The 12,867-nt window shown below is 38.6% G+C and overlaps 1 protein-coding gene across 1 annotated transcript in view; it reads right to left on the reverse strand.

Moving 5' to 3' along the window:
• Nucleotides 1-301: 301 nt before the first annotated feature.
• LOC109929514 overlaps nt 302-12,867 on the reverse strand; it is a 42,935-nt gene continuing 30,369 nt past the window's right edge. Inside the window, exons 5-9 of the mRNA XM_048619795.1 lie at nt 11,712-11,797; nt 6,194-6,409; nt 4,488-4,710; nt 2,765-2,875; nt 302-1,144 (exon numbers count right to left, since the gene is read on the reverse strand). Of these exons, the coding sequence (XP_048475752.1) occupies nt 971-1,144; nt 2,765-2,875; nt 4,488-4,710; nt 6,194-6,409; nt 11,712-11,797 (810 nt within the window). The 3' untranslated portion in view covers nt 302-970. The remainder of the gene's footprint in view (nt 1,145-2,764; nt 2,876-4,487; nt 4,711-6,193; nt 6,410-11,711; nt 11,798-12,867) is intronic.

A 12,867-nucleotide genomic window follows, 5' to 3' on the forward strand; every position in this document is an offset into this window, starting at 1 on the left:
ACTTTAAAGACTGTTTTTAAAACTTTTTTAAAACTGCATCAAAACTTGAAGGTATAGATTTAAGGTGAGAGGGGAAAGATGTAAAAAGTAACTGAGGGGTAACAAAGCTTTTCACTGTACTTCTGTACATGTGACAATAAATCAATCAATCAATTACGTAGGGGGTGGTGTGTGTATGGAATGAGCTGCCAGAGAAAGTGGTGGAGGTGGGTAAAATTACACCACTTAAAATGCATCTGGATGGGTATATGAATAGAAAGGGTTTAGAGGGATATGGCCCAAATGCTTAAAAATGGGACTAGGTCAGATTAGGATAGATGATTGGCATGGCCGAGTTGGACCAAAGGGTCTATTTCGGTGCTGTATGACTCTACGACTTTCCTGCAGAATGTGACAGTTTTCTTTTCGATGGGGTCACCTTTGTGGTATCTATTGCAAGTGACCATTCAATACACAACAGTTTGGGTTGCCATGGGTTACCAGTCTTGTGCCCTGGTTAGCTGTTTGGATTGCAGGCAATGAGCCAGGTCTTGTCATTTAGAATCCATATATATGCAGTTCCAACAGATTAGTCACATAGAACAAGAACCTGTCGCAAGATTTTCTACATAGGTTCATCACTGTTCTTTTAATCTGAGTATTTTGGCCCAGTTGCCGAACTCTATTGGTTTGGGATAGGAGATCCAACTCTAATTGGTCTATAAGGTCTTATATTGAGCTCATGTATATTAATTATCTTAAAAGCCCTGTGCATAGCACATATCTTGCACATGTTGTTCCATTATGACATTACACTTCAGCAAAATCTCTGACTAGTCACGAGCAATGCCCCAAGAGATCTCACAAGTGTCACTAATGGAAGTTCTGTTCAGTTTTCACAATTTTTGCTGTTTAATATCATTCAACAGTGGAATACTTTTTCGTATTTTGAATTTTGCTTTGTCTTGGGACTGGTGGGTTTGAATCAGCATTATTGAGTTCTGGCTGAGGGAGAACACTGAAGTACCATCATATCAGCAGAAGGAGGTGGAGGGTCCACAGTCTCGCCAAAAGAGGGATAGACCAGTTGCATAGTTGGGTAACGATAAGATGAATTATAAGACGAGAATGGAGCATCAATGGGAATAGTAGTGCGTGCTGATGCCTGAAACAAAACAGGACAATATTTAATCCACGTAATTAATAACTTCCTTATACCATCCTGAGTTCAATTCGGACCACTTATGCTGTTTATTTATGACAGTACAACACATGGCCTTTCAACCCGCTCTCCAAACAAGGAATCCAGAAAGGCATATTGCAAAGGTACTGTACTAATATGAAAGATTCAAATATTGTGCATTTTGAATAAGACACCACCTTGAAGCACCTCCCATTGCCTTATAAATGTGCCAGAGGTCAATATCATCATTTAAAAACATTGATATGGAAAAATAGTTAAGCCATAACCAAATTCTCTTCACTATGCTCTTCATGTTGCATGTGTTTATCTGTGGCATGTCCTTCAGTGAAACTTCAACTGATGGCATCAGTTAAATGGCACAAAAGGAATTAGAATGACACTCACTCCAGAGAGTTACAGGAATGATCCATGAAGAAAGCTTCACAAATTCCACTTCCCAAATAGTCATGTTATGTCCAATTGAAGATCTCCCTCAGCATAGTGGTTGGCAAATTGGTAGCAGTGTGGTGACCTGAAAGGGTACACACTGTAGGGATTCTATGATTATAAATGCAAGTTTGTGTTGCTGTAATCATTTGCACAAGGATCAGAATTGTTTCTTCTTTCTGGAAAAAGGGCATTCAGAGTAAATGAAGTTGAGATCAGTCAATACATCACAAATTACAGATAGAATGTGGCACATTTATGATCAATAAGGCTCAGTTCAACAGTGGCAATATATTCCAAATAAGCCACTGAAGAACACTGTCTGCTTCTAATAAAAAGGTCTTCAACCTAAAAGAATACCTGATGTTCCTCTTTACACAGATGCTGCCTCACAGTTGGGAATTTCCAATATTTTGAGTTTTTATTTTGGATTTTGAATAATATTCAGTTTTTTTTTTAGTTTTTCACCTATTTTAATGTACTCCATTTATCTTTGAATAGTGTGGAATATGACCTTCTTTCTGAAGAAAAGTCATAGTCATAGAGTCATACAGCACAGAAACAGACCCTTCGGACCAACCAGTCCATGCTGAACATAATCCCAAACTAAACTATTCCCACCTGCCTGCTCCTGGCCTATATCCCACCAAACCTTTCCTAGTCATGTGCTTATCCAAATGTCTTTTAAATGTTGTAATTGTACCCACATCCACCACTTCCTCAGGAAGTTCATCCCACACATGAACTGGGACTGGTGCCTTCAACAGAAATGAGATAGATTTCTTCTAGAAGATAATACTTTAGAATAGAGCATATGAGTAAATCAGCAAAGGATATGTGCTAAGTGTACTGTGCTAAGAAAAACGATTGATTTTGAGCCCAGGATTCCAAAAGTTCCATCACTGGAGTTTTACGTTTATCATGTCTTGTTCTGTGTGTACAGATATAATACAGATTGATTGCTATGATTAGTCAAGAACTCCATTATCTTAAGAATCAAGTTGCTTACCAGAATGGTAGAAGATCAATCAGATGAGACTTGGTCATCTCTATGGCCACAATTCCTATGTTTCAATGCACTGAAAAAACTGGGGTTTATATACTCACTTGGTATGAACAGACTAAAGTTTGAAATTGTGAAGAAATCTTACATACCAGTGGTGGATATTTATACAGTGTAGCATTATTGGAATCAATGGCTGCAGTTGTCTGGACATTTGCATCTCTTGCATTGACTAAACGAAGGTATAATTCCACATTTTCCAACTATAAAGAAAAGACAAAATAAACTGGCAGAAAATTAATTTATCACATTGTAATTTTGATTAATATATTCAAAAATAATCCTACTACCTCTGAAGAAGGGCCACTGGACCCAAAACATTAACTCTGCTTTCTCACCACAGATTCTGCTTTTGTCCAGCAATTCCTGTTTTTGTTTCAGATTTCCAGCATCTGCAGTTCTTTGGTTTTCTCATTTTCTTAGGTAATGTTTATTGAATTTCACCATAATGTCTTACACTTCCATAAACAAACTGTTCCGCTGAATTCAAAGTTGGTGCATTTGAATTATTATGACTCAGTGGCACAAAAAAACCTCATCTCTTGTGCTATTTTCTAATAATTTAGTTCAACTATAGTATGTCATTTGAATTGCTGAACAATTCAAAGCATTTTTGAATATAAACAATTTAAAATTAACAGTGATGCGCTATTTAACAACATCAGCATTTATATTGTGCCTTTAAGTTAGATAAAGTTCCCAAAGTTCTTCACAGATATGTAACTAGACACATGGTGAACAATAAACAAAAATTTCTGTAAAAGCTCAGCAGGTCTGGCAGCATCTGAGGAGAGAAATCTGAGTTAATGTTTCGTGTCCGGTGCCCTGACTCTGAGGAAGGGTCACTGGACCCAAAATGTTAATTCTGACTTCTCTCCTCAGATGCTGCCAGACCTGCTGAGCTTTTCCAGCAATTTCCGTTCTTGTTCCTGATTTACAGCATCCGCAGTTCTTTCGGTTTTTACATGGTAATAATAGGAGAAACAGCAGTTGATAGAAGCTGTTTTTTTAAACATTTAATATAACATTGTGGAATGTGGGCATTGCTGGTTGGGTGGCATTTATTGCACGTTGCTAATTGTCCTGGAGAAGGTGGAGGTGAGCTAACTGAAGCCTCCCCTTTCCAAATGACTTCCAGCTCATGTTAAGGAGACCTTGTGAAGCATTCATCCACTGTTTTCAACGTTAACAGTAGCAAAAAATATCAAACAAATTGTATACAACTGCATTTGGACACTGCTATGGTAATTGTGGCTAGTCTACCAGCCCAACACAAATACAGGTGGGCTTCTTTCACACGATTGATTATAGCAGCTTGATTAATATATGAACATAAGAAAAAAGAAGTGGGTAAAAAAATGACTACCAAGCAAGAGTCAATCCATAGAGAACACTTAAACACGGTGAGAAAGAGTATGACCAATTCATAAACTCCATTTCTAGTTCCCCAGGGCAATTAAATATGGCCCTGATAGACCGTGGGACCCCATTCTTACTCGTAATCACAGCTAACTTGTATCAAACAATATAACTGAAGTGTCCTCTCCTCTCCGGAGATTGTCAGCTCCCTTTTAAAGGTCTCCAGTAACTTTTTCCCACAGCACTTTACACCCAGCTTCTCGGCATCTACTCTTGCCAAGTCCTTTTATCATTTTAAACAGCACATTGGGGTCATTTTCATTAATTTACTAAAAACCATACACTTGATGCAAATTACTAACCCTGTCACCTACTTTCAGCAGTCAATCTAAACACAGTTCAGTTTAAAACCATCAATTACTTTGACCATCTCCGACATTATCCAGACTATTTTACCTGAGGCACTCCATTTAATTCACTGGTGGTCATGGATGGTTTAACTGGAAGAACTCGAACTGGAACCTTCCATCGGCCACTGATCACACGATTCTGGGAGTCAAAAATATCAATCTTGATCCAGCCTCGTGAGATGAGACGGTTGATGTCCTGTCCATAGGGATCACAGCCCCCAGAAGCCTGTAGCTCCATTATAAGACTAATTCCAGGAGATGGACGGACCCTGACATATAACAAACCAGATTAATTGAATACATGGAATAAGATGACTAATATCTGTTTTAATATGCTCAAATCATGCAATATTAGCATCTACTTTTCCATTCTTTCTTTTATTTTCCAGTCTCTAATGTCATTATCTGATTGAATGGCTCAGCATACAACGTACTCATAGACCTCAGCTTAAGACCCAGTTTGTAGGTTCTTGTCCTTGGTTCAGTGATAATATTCACATTTTTCATTTAGATGAATGTGGGTCCAAACACCACTCTAGAGACTTGAGCACAAAACTAGGCTGACATTCCAGTGCAGTACTGAGGGAGCTTGAACTATCGGAGATGCTACTTCATGGATTGAGCATTAAACCAAGAGGCCAGCTACCCTTTCAGGTAGTTGCAAAAGATTCCACAGCACTATTTAAAAAGACATGAACTTATCCCAATGTCCTGACTAACTTTTACTTGTCAACTAACAATGAAAAAATGATTATCGGGTCATTTATCTCATTGTTGTTTATGGGATATTGTTTTGTGTAAATTGACTGCTACAGTTCTACATTACATTAGTGACTATGTTTCAAAAGGATTTCATTGGTTGTAAAATACTTTGGGATGCTATGAAGACATGAAGTGAATTTAAATTCATGTATTTAAATTCTTTCTTTCTCGTTTCCATGTTATCCTACTCCCATAAAGAAGAGCAAACGAGGTATTGTATTGATCCACAGTGTTGCTGCTGAGATCCCAGAGCTCAAAAGACAGCTCATCAGTCTCATCTTCCTTTGAAAATGATGGATGGCTTTTAGGAAAAGGATTGGTTAAAGTACTTCATGTAATATGGGCAAAATAAACCAAAATACACTGCTTTCAGGACCATTGTGACAGGAAGGTTCTTTGAATATTTTTGCAATTACCTATTATTTTTAAAGTACTGTTGCATCCACATTAAAAACATTTTAGGAGTACAAACTTGTTGAAGTTTTATTTATTCTTATTTATATTAGCCTGCACCCATGAATATTAATTCCATTACTTTCATGATATCGAAATGCAACCAACCAATCAGCAACCACCCAGTCAGCTGGTAAAACATTTAACCAGCCAGCCAGTTAACCACCCATCGATATGACCAAACATAAGCTCAAAAAATATAGGAGCATATTTAGGCCATTTGGCCCATCATGTCTGCTCTGCTATTTGATCATTGTTGATATGTTTCTCAACCCCCACTCTCATGCCTTCTCCCCGTAGAACCAGATTACCAGTCTTTTATCAGCTAACCACACAAATACCTTAAAACAGTTTATGAAGTGTTATTTCATTGCTGTACTGAGAATTCAAGTTTGATCCATTCTTAACTGTGAGAAAAAACCAAGTTTTAAATGGCAGCTTGTCTCACAAAATAGTCCATTTATGATTCTTATACATTATTTATAAATTAAATAGGGGACTTATTATGTTGAAGTATGGGCCAATGCTAATAAACACCTCCGCACAACTTGCTTCATTGCCACAATTGCTCTGTTGCCTCCACCAGCGTCTGGAAAATAGGCTGCTGAGTTGTCAATATCGCAGTAGACAGCTGGAAGTGGAGAGGAATCGCCCATTTCCTGTCCACCATGGTAAAGGCCCACCACCAGACGGCAAACCCGATATGTAGGATCCAATCCCAGGAGAAAATCATAGAATACCACAAAACCAGCTCTGAAAGGAAATCAGTCATGGAGTTGATATAACTTTAATACCTTGTCCAAAATATCAAGACTCAAGCAGAATATCACACTCTAAAGTCTACTTTTCAAAGAATTTCCCGAGGCTGTATTCCCAGCATCCAACTTCACTGGGACTGTTGAAAGTATATGTCAATAATGAAAGGGGCAGTACTCCTTTAGGAGCTCACAGAAAACTTTCTCGGATGTTGAAATATTATTAGAATAAACTATTTCTGTTACTTGCGTAAGTTTTTATTAACATCATCAATTTCATTGGACTGTTCCAGTCCAAACCTTGCTACAGATACCATTATGGAATCAAGATGAAAATTGTCCATGATGCTGTTATGTAATTCATTAATAACAAAAGTATTCAACATTCAACTTAAATATTACATGGTTTTTAAATTCATGACATTGTATTTTTATTGTTACATATATAGAGTGTAAATAGCTATTGATGAACCTACAGTATCAAAAAGGGTCTTGAGTCACAACTCTAGCACATGACCTTAAATTTTACACTGATACATTTGTCGAGTCTATAGGCCATTCAGTTCCTCGAGTCTTCTTTGCCATTCAGTTAGATCAGGGCTGATTTGTAACTCAACCCCATTCATCTTTGATCTGCAGTCCTTGACATCTTTATTATGAAAGTTCTCATTCTTGCAGATTTCAACTGATTCATGATCCACAGCCTTTTACAGAAAGTGTTATACATTTCCAGGCTCTCCCACCATGAGAAATTTTTTCTCCTTAACTCTGTCTAGCCAAAGTAGTTTAAAATATCTATAATATCTCCATACTTAATAACATTTCAATTGGTGTATGTGTAACATTAAGCATGACAGAATGAATACAAAAGAGATCTACGGACATTAATTAAAATTGTTTATCCATGTATACAATTTAGATTCTAAAAAAGGGAATGTTATTTTAAGTTTATGGATGAGCAATTGGAATCTTGAAATTGTTGCATTTCCTGCATCATGTGGATGCTGCAGGACAATTCTTGTTTGTTTGGGGACCATTTGTTTAGGAAGTGCTCAGGATTTTCAAGGTTGAGGGGAAGCTGGAGCCACTGCAGTGCCTGACGACCCCTGAATCATCCATTCCAGGAGCTACCGCCCCACTGGCAGGGAGAGTTTAGGATTATAGGTGGATGGCCACATGGAAGTGTGGGAAACAGGTGGAAGTGCAGGAGTCTTCTGGATGTTTGCCACTCTGGCATGGGAGGGTTTACAAATGCTGCCAAACCTGCTGAGTTTCTCCAGCATTCTCAGTTTTTATTCAACATTGGAGACTGCTGGGAGAGTGAAGCCTCGAAGGAATGCAGTATGTGGCACAAATAGCCAAGGGGCTTCTCAGCACAGAACAGCAAAGAGTGGAGATGCAGCCATTATAAGAGATTCCATAGTCACAGGCTTAATTTCCTCTAAGTTAGGTACCTGCATGGCCAAATACTTGATTATTAAGACCACGCACAAGACATTTGGATAGTTTTCTGCTGTTCTGCCAATCAGTGCTTCATAAAGCTGGGAGGCCGCACATGACTGGATTTCCATTGATGCCTCATCCTCCTCGATGTGGTCAGCCAGGCCACAAGGAAACAACTGATTAGCTGGCAGATTTCCCAGCATATCAAGAGAAAGAGTGAGCATTTTTTGTAAGGAGGAGATGTTGGAGGAAAGGAAACTCCATTTGTGGAGTCTGTCTGACTTGCTGCAAACAGGTGAGTGGTTTCTGAATGACTGACAGCTCTGTGAGCACAGATGTTTGTTTGGGAGGAGAAATCTCTGGTTTGACTGGTGTTATCCAAGCAAAGCTTCAGTGGCTCACATTGCCAGGTATGGATCCAGAGTGGAGGAGGGGCACAAGGATTTACGGAATCAGTTGTGTTCAGGAGAGGCCACAAGTAGGTCGTGTCCGGAGGGAAATGACAATTCAGGAGAGGCAGTGAGTGGAAGCAGGAAATGGCAAGCTGAAGGTATAAGAGTAAATATCAGGTACTAAGAGTTCTGCAGAGGATATTGGCATCATTTAATTTCAAGGCAGCCAGTAGATTTTTAAAATAAAAATTACAGCTCAGGGTTGTAATTCATCCTTATGAAGTTTTTTTATCGTGTGAAAATGATTTTCATTTAGGATGCTACTTTTTAGGCTAATATCAGAAGTGCAAAGAGAGGGATGATTGTAGCCCACTGGTTTTGAAGCATCTTGGGACATCCTGAGATGGTGAAAGGCAGAGTTTAAATATAAGTTTTCTTTTCATAGATTCTCTGGAAATGCTCATATCATCAAAACACTGCAGTAGATTGTTACTAATTAGCATGTTAGTTGACAAAAATTAAAAATGCTAGAAATTCTCAGCAGTTCAGGCAGCATCGTAGACTGAATCAATGCTAACCTTTCAGGTCAGTGATCTTTTATCAGAACAAAGACAAAACTGTGAGGCAATGGGGCAGCCAGAATAAGAGGGGGAGTATCTGTGATAGGGTGGAGGGCGTGGGAGATTAAACAACGGCAAGATTTCAAGAAGCCAAAAGAATGGTCCTGAGTATGGCAAAGAAACAAAAGCTGCATATGTGGATGGAAAAAATTAGAAAGAACATTAGTCAAAGGGTCAGACAGACATTTCCATAACTGTCATCACAAGTCTTGTGTGGTGTGCTGCCTCTTTCGTGCCTGGAGATTACAATGAGGGTGCAGAATATTCTGCAGGAGGAAGTGACTAAGCTAGAAGTTGTATATACATTACAGAGAGAAAGGGTAGGCACTGAGGTCCTACAGTCTGATTTTCAGAAGCTAGGGAGGAAGTAGGGCTTTGTAGGTAGTAATCTTATGTCACAAACTACTCAGAGTAGAAATGTGAAGATAGGGAGGGATAAAATGTGGCTCAAGGCATGGTACAGGGCTTCAGATTCTTGGGAGAGTGGGACCAGTTCTGATGCAGAAGTATTCAAAAGGGACAGTTTGCATCTCAACAGGATTTGAAGCGATATACTTTCGGGGAGTTCTCTACTGGAATTGGGAACTTTTCAACTAAATTAACAGGGAGGTGAGTACCAACATGTCAAAATAGAAAAGAGGAATAAGCTGCATAAAAGAGTATGAGTGTCAGATAGTTTCAAAGAAGGAAGGAGCACCATATGAGGTAACATCAGGCCTGCTGCTTGTAAGAACTACAGGTTGGTGCTACTGGGGGACTATAATTACACTAATATTTGTAGGGATAATGTTAGAGCACAGGGTAAGGAGCGGGAGAAATATCTGATGGGTGTTCAGGAGAACTTCCTTGAATGGCATTTCTCTACCCAACTAGACAGGAGGCACTGCTGGATCTAATACTAGGGAATTAAATAGGAACAGAGATAGTAAGAACTGCTGATGCTCGAGTCAGAGATAACATAGTGTGGAGCTGGAGGAGCACAGTGGGCCAGGCAGCTTCAGAGGAGCTGGAAAGTTGATGTTTCTGAAGAAGGGTCCAGACCTGAAACGTCAACAATGAAATAGGGTCAAGAGTTTTCATTGGATCATTCAAGACTGATAATTGGATCTTGGCTTTGATTAGTATTGGAGAAGAGTAAGGAACAGTCAAAAGGTAGATTCAACCCTCTAAACTGTAATAGAGATAATTTCAATGTGATAAGATGGGATCCAGGCAGGGTAAAATGCATTCAGGTTTGACAGAACAATGGATCAGCTACAGCTATATACATTCTAATGAGGCTGACAGGGCAGAAAACTTAATCCGAGTCGATGGCAGGAGAGAAATAGAAATAGAATGAGAAAAAAAACAAAGTTGCTGGAAAAGCTCAGCAGGTCTGGCGGCATCTGTGGAGGAGAAAACAGAGTTAACGTTTCGGATCCAGTGACCCTTCCTCAGAACTGATGGTGGCTGGGAAAACGTCATTTTATATGCAGAAAATAGGGAGGTGGATGGGGTAATGAGTAAACGATAGGACAGAGCCCAAAGAGAGAGAAAGACAGTTGGACAGACAAAGGACAATTGAGAAAATGTTGTCTGATGCACGTCAAATCTTCTTTGATTTAATTTGATTTGACTTATTGTTGTCACATGTACCTAAATACAGTGAGTATTTTTTGTTTTGTTTTGCATGCAAACTCGAGTGAGTAACAGGCCATAGTTAATAAGTTGTGAGGGTAATTTTAAGAGAAAATGAGACTGACAAAGCAAGAGCAAAATGGAAGTTAACATCAAAGGAAACCCCAAATCTTCTACCAGAATGTAAATTTTATGTGGGTGGCAAGAGGTGGTTTGGGGCCCAGTAGCAAGAAGTGATATATACATACAGGCATAGGGCAAGGCTGGAATACTTAATGAGTACCTTGTGTCAGGAATTACTAAGGAAGAGGAGGTTTCCAAAATATTACTAAAAGCGGAAATGATACAGGTAATGTGCAGGGTTTGAGTACGAAAACAGAGAAGTTATGTCGAACTATGATAAAACTCTGGCACATTACAAATAGTGTGTTGCAACCAATCTGGTAACCACATTTTAAAAAGGAGGATATGCAGATCCTTATGAATGTGAAGAGGAGATTTATCAGGTGGGTTCCACGGATAAGTGATTTCAGCCAGGAGATTAGGCTGGAGAGCCTGGAATTGTTTTCCTTGATGCAAAGGAGATTGAGGGGAGATTTGATAGAGATGTTCAACAATATGATAGATTTAGAGAAGATAAATAAAGAAAACCTGTTTCCATTGGTTGATGGTACAAGAATTAAGAGACATGAAATTTAGTTTATGGACAAGTTACACAGGGGACTATGAAGAAAAAGCCTTTTTTTTAATGACCTGAAGCCTGTTGCCTATGAAGGTCGTGCAAGTAGAGACAATGAATTATTTCAAAAGGTAAATGGATGAACATTTGAGGGAATTAAGCTTGCAGGGTTACTGTGATTCAATAGAGGAATACAACTGATTGGTGTAGACTAAGTGGGCTAAACAGCCTGCTTCTGTGCTGTAACAGCTCGAGGATTAGAGAAAACTATCATTTACAATTCTCAATGTTTCAAATTTGAGTAATAACATTGACATGAACTCACAGTTGGGTTCTTCCCGAACTTTCTTTCAATAGAACATACTTTATTCAAGACTTTTTTTAAAAACTGAAGCATACCCAACAAAACATTATACCAACAAAAGAAACCAGAAATTCCATTTACAACTAATTTGTTTGTTAGACATTTTAAAAGAAGAATTTGCATTCAATTAATTTTATTTGATTATATTTTTTGTGGCACTTTAAGGTCCCACTGAATGGACTCACACTGGATCATATGGTGCAGGTCCCAAGCCCTCATTGGAATCTAGAAAATGTTTAGCAAGAGTTGGAGTTTGGGGTCTGGCATCCTCCTAAATCAATGAAATACAAAACAGAGGGTTTAACTGTAGGACTTACCAAACACACGCTATACATTCTTACAATTATTTGTTATGTGCTGCCTAAAATAGTCAGAATACATGCAACTTCAATATACTGTATTGTAATACTGAATTCTGTAAAGTATTGTTATGGATTATTTGTCTTTGTCTTTATAGAAAAGCCACATGTGTGTTTGGATACGTAAAATATTTAGCATTTAATAAATCTGATTTTCCATTTGCAAATATTCTTCACTGTTCTGTATAAAAATCCTTTTACTCTTGGATAGGTCAGATTCTGAATGGTCAAGGAACTAAATCAATGAGCTGGACTTCATTTAGCACTCAAATGGCAAATTCATTTAACAGCATAAAGGATTTTTGATGCCCAACGTATAACTATTCACTCCAGCAGTGATGCTGTCTGAGATTGTCAGAGAGTCCTGTATCAGACTCTACACTAGTGCCGTCTACAATAGGTTTGTCCAGAAATTAGTCAGATCACCACAAAACTTGGGCTCAGTTAAACCAATTATCTAATACATTTTCAATTCTGGTTTAGAGACTAAAATTCATTGGAAAAGTTGAAACCAACAAAATCAACAAGACAAAGTAGCAATGGCATTGATGACCCTTCCACTATGTCCCATTCTACCCACCTTTATTCCACATGAGTATCAAATACAATGTTAAGTATTGACTTGCTCCGAAGCAAAATACTATAGATAAATTCAGACTTGGTCAAACTTTACTCACAGGGGACTATTCAGACCATATTGTTCCCTCATTGTTCTGACACTGGAGAGGTAACGGCCTAGTGTTATTATTGCTAGACTATTAATCCAGAAACTCAGCTAATTTTCTGTGGAACTGGGTTCAAATCCTGCCTTGGCAGATGGTGGAATTTGAAAATCTGGATTTAAGAATCTACCACAAATCCATTGTCGATTGTCGGAAAAACCCACCTGGTTCACTAACGTCCTTTAGGGAAAAACTGCTACCCTTACCTGGTCTGAGACAACAAGGTGCAGGGCTGGATGAACACAGCAGGCCAAGCAGCA

The sequence above is a fragment of the Rhincodon typus genome, chromosome 3, assembly GCF_021869965.1.
Source record: "Rhincodon typus isolate 14 chromosome 3, sRhiTyp1.1, whole genome shotgun sequence".
In the NCBI taxonomy this organism is placed as follows: Eukaryota; Metazoa; Chordata; class Chondrichthyes; order Orectolobiformes; family Rhincodontidae; genus Rhincodon; species Rhincodon typus.